Source organism: Myotis lucifugus, unplaced genomic scaffold (genome assembly GCF_000147115.1).
Source record: "Myotis lucifugus unplaced genomic scaffold, Myoluc2.0 scaffold_428, whole genome shotgun sequence".
NCBI lineage: Eukaryota > Metazoa > Chordata > Mammalia > Chiroptera > Vespertilionidae > Myotis > Myotis lucifugus.
In genome coordinates, this window is record NW_005871476.1 from 183,761 (window position 1) to 187,136 (window position 3,376).

The 3,376-nt window shown below is 60.3% G+C and overlaps 2 protein-coding genes across 4 annotated transcripts in view; both read right to left on the reverse strand.

Annotated features, from left to right (window-relative positions):
* Positions 1-1,338, reverse strand: part of LOC102425813 (glutaredoxin-2, mitochondrial) — a 3,253-nt gene extending 1,915 nt beyond the window's left edge. The window contains exons 1-2 of the mRNA XM_023744099.1: positions 1,206-1,338; positions 313-378 (exon numbers count right to left, since the gene is read on the reverse strand). Of these exons, the coding sequence (XP_023599867.1) occupies positions 313-378; positions 1,206-1,273 (134 nt within the window). The 5' untranslated portion in view covers positions 1,274-1,338. The remainder of the gene's footprint in view (positions 1-312; positions 379-1,205) is intronic.
* CHML (CHM like, Rab escort protein 2) overlaps positions 1-2,669 on the reverse strand; it is a 16,036-nt gene extending 13,367 nt beyond the window's left edge. The window contains exon 1 of one of the 3 annotated variants that reach the window (XM_006102785.3): positions 1,686-2,669. The gene's annotated coding sequence lies outside the window, so the exon portion shown is untranslated. The other 2 variants (XM_014468106.2, XM_023744098.1) reach the window with 2 other exon arrangements.
* Between the last annotated feature and the right edge of the window lie 707 nt (positions 2,670-3,376).

Here is a 3,376-nt window from a genome sequence, read left to right on the forward strand (position 1 = left end):
GCCGGTGCTTGACGATATAGGCTGGGTGCTCGCGCCTTATTTTAGGAGGGCAGATCTCTTAACAGTAGAGTTTTGCCCAATTGTGTCACTTAAAAGATTGGGAGTGAATCATTGTTTTCGGCAAAAGGCCACGAAAAGCCGAAATGGTGATGAATGTGGCCGGTGTCCAGTTGGTGAGCAAGGGGAAGGAGGAAACAGGCCTCTCTGCAGCTGCCAACGGAGGGGAGAACATGCCGGACCAGAGGGGTGTCTGGAGGCACTTCCTGGGACCTGGCTGGGACAGCAACCCAGCCCTGCCTCCACACCACTCACTTGGATCTGATTCCCGGGAGCAGCTTTCGGGCTTCCCCCAAGTGGGACGGCGTGCTGTTGCCCATCCTCGACGAGGAATTGTTAAAGGGCCGGTTCATCAGACAGTAAAGGCAATGCTGCAGATGAGATTCACTCCAACAACAGCCTCCAAACGCCCTCGAGTCACGCCCGGGGCGTGGAGCGCCCAAAGGCGAAATGCCCCAGGGATCCATGGAGCTGGGAAAACACAGCGTCAGGGGCCTCGGGGACCAGCCAGCCACCTAGTTACCGGGTGACCAGCACCTTCTAGCTCCGCACAGAAAGCTCCAGGGCTCCCAGTCTTGCAAAACCGGTAAAAGCTACAGGAGGAAGCGGGTAGGAAGGGATCCCAGGCGATGGAGGATGCACAGCGGCCGCACAGATGTGCCAGCGGGCGGGACGGCCAGGACCGCGGGGCGGGCCTCCACGCCAGCCGGTAGCCAGTGGTTATGGGAAGCGGCGCAGGGCAAGCACTGTCCCCGGTGCAGCCCCGATCTCCGAGCCGCGGCCACTGAGCAGGAAGCGCCCCTCCCTCCCCGCAGCGCCAGCAAACAGACAAGCAGACGCACCAGCCAGTAACTCAGCCGGAGGGCGTCCCGTGCAGTGTCTGGGACATACGTAGACGGACAGCTATCCCGTCTGTCTGAAAATGTGTCTGAAATCCCAACGCAACCACCGGGGGAGGGAGTGTCCAAGCGGACGCGACTGCAGTGTTTTCCACCTGAGTTCCAGGACCCTCAGGCGCTCAGGGCCCCATCCTCTCCGCACCCTTTGGGGGCCCGGCTGGATGGGACTGGGGCCCAGGTGGCGCCGCAGGGAAGAGGCGCCAGGTCTCCGCGCCTCGCTGAGTCCGCCCTGCCGGCCGCGCCCCGTACCTTGAGGCCGAGCCGCTCCCGCTCCAGGCGAGTCGCGTCCCCGCAAGGACCGCGCGGCGCCAGATCATGGTCGGAGAGCGGGGCCGCAGCGAATGGAGGGGACACAGGAGAACGCGACCCGGGAGAGTCCGCCCCCGCCGACAAGCCCCGCCTCCGCACGCCCGGCCACGCCCCCGCGCGCAAGACACCGCCCATGCACGCTCCGGGACGCCTCCGCCAGCTGGCCCCGCCCCCGCACGCTCGACCACGTTCCCCGCTCAAGGCCACGCCCCCGCACGCTTGGTCAAGCCTCCGCCTGCAGGCCCCGCCCCCGCACTTCGGGCCCCGCCCCCCCGGTCTGACAGCCCCGCCGTAGGTGTGGTGGGCGCCCGGGCGAAGCTTCTACCCCCCGGGTGGCCCGCGTGAGGCGGCCAGGAGCGCGGACGCCGGGCGAGCCCTCCCACCTGTACGCAGCCGCTTGGTTGCCCGCCAGCTTCTCACCTGTCGGCCTCCATGTGTGGTCCCAGCCGCGACGATCCCAGCCCCGCCCCTGGTTCTGTCAGGGTGGGCGCGGCTCTTGAAGGCTCACAGGCAGGTGGGCACAGCGCGTGGGGTTGCGGCCGGCATCCCGGCGGGCAGAGAAGGAGAAGAAGGACTGTCCCACACAGTGTCTGGGCGCTTGCCTAAGGGTGGCAGCGGCGCCACCGCTTCCTGTCGGACAGGTCCCGAGTCGGTGACATCACAGCTTGCACGCGTCATCTTAGATAAGGCCCTTCCCCGGGAACCCACCCATAGCCGGCATGGGCACGCTGGGCTTTACATTCACAATGAAAGAATGTGGAACGTTCATTCCAAAGGCTTCAAAATAAAAGTCACGAGAAGATAAAACTTAAGGGAGCCCGGCGGCGTGTTGCCATGGCTTTAGAAGTAGGCCAGCGCTCTACTGACAAGCCTGCCGCACAGTCACGGTAATAATGGCCCTGGTGCGGCTATGTGAGTGGACACGGCGGGTCTTTATTTTAATTGACTGTGGACATGGAAACCTGCTAAATTCAAAGGTCCAATGGCCTGTCTAAAACTCTGACCAATCATTAGAGCAATCCAGGTCTTTTTTGATCCTTCATGCTCCACTAGCTAAGTTTAAGATTCAAGTTACCAAGGTAAAAAAAATTAGAACTTTTGACAGTTCTCTTTCTACTTTTGCAAGTGGGCTATGCATCATGACTTCATAAAAGGGTGGAAATTAGCTGCAAAAACCATTATCCCCAAAGGAGTGACGTCATCTTCCTAAATCCACAATTACCTTTAAACATAAAGGCATGCTGCCCACAGTGCTGTGGGGTTTGTTTTGTTTTTATAAAAAGATAGTTGTTTAGGCTGGGCCAGTGTGGTCAGTGGTTGAGCGTCGACCTATGAACCAGGGGGTCACGGTTCGATTCCCCGTCAGGGCACATGCCCGGTTGCTGGCTCGATCCCCAGTGAGGGGCCTGCAGGAGGCAGCTGATCAATGATTCTCATCATTGATGCTTCTATCTTCTTTTCTAAAAAAAAATATTTTTTTAAAATATAGCTCTTTAGGAAATTTACTGTTTTCTTAGGTTTTGAAGTCGAATTTCACCTCATTGGCCTCAAATAGTTTTACAAGATAGAGACCATTGGAGGCAAAACAATCGTAATTTAAGTTTACTCTAGTAGAGATGGCCTATGCAATAGGCCCTCCCAGGAGTCACCCTATTAACCTACACTCATGTGCACCAGGAAGGGCCTTGTTATGAGCAGCAGAAGACGTCAGCCACCCAGTAAATTCCAAGGGTTTTAGGAGCGCTGTGCCAGGACCCAAACCAGGAGCAAAAACCGTGTGGGGGCGGAAGAGGGGCGCGTGGAGCAGGAGAGGGGCATGAGGTACTGCTCTGCGCGTGCGCCCGACGGTGACTTCCGCGTACGCCCTTCGTCCGTGCGCGCCCGCGCTCCCCGTCTGTGCGTCATACGTGCGCGCTGGCGTCCCCTGCGCCGCGAATTTCGCGCTGGGAGTCGGCACCTGGCGGAGCGGAAGTCTGGGAGGGGTGTGTTGCTGTGCGACGGGCACGCCCCCTGGCGGCGGCGGCGGAGCAGCGTGGCGCTGGGGGCACGCAGTCAGGCGTTCTCCGCGGGCAGCCGGGGGCGGGGCCTCGCCTCCTAGCGCGGGGTCCTCG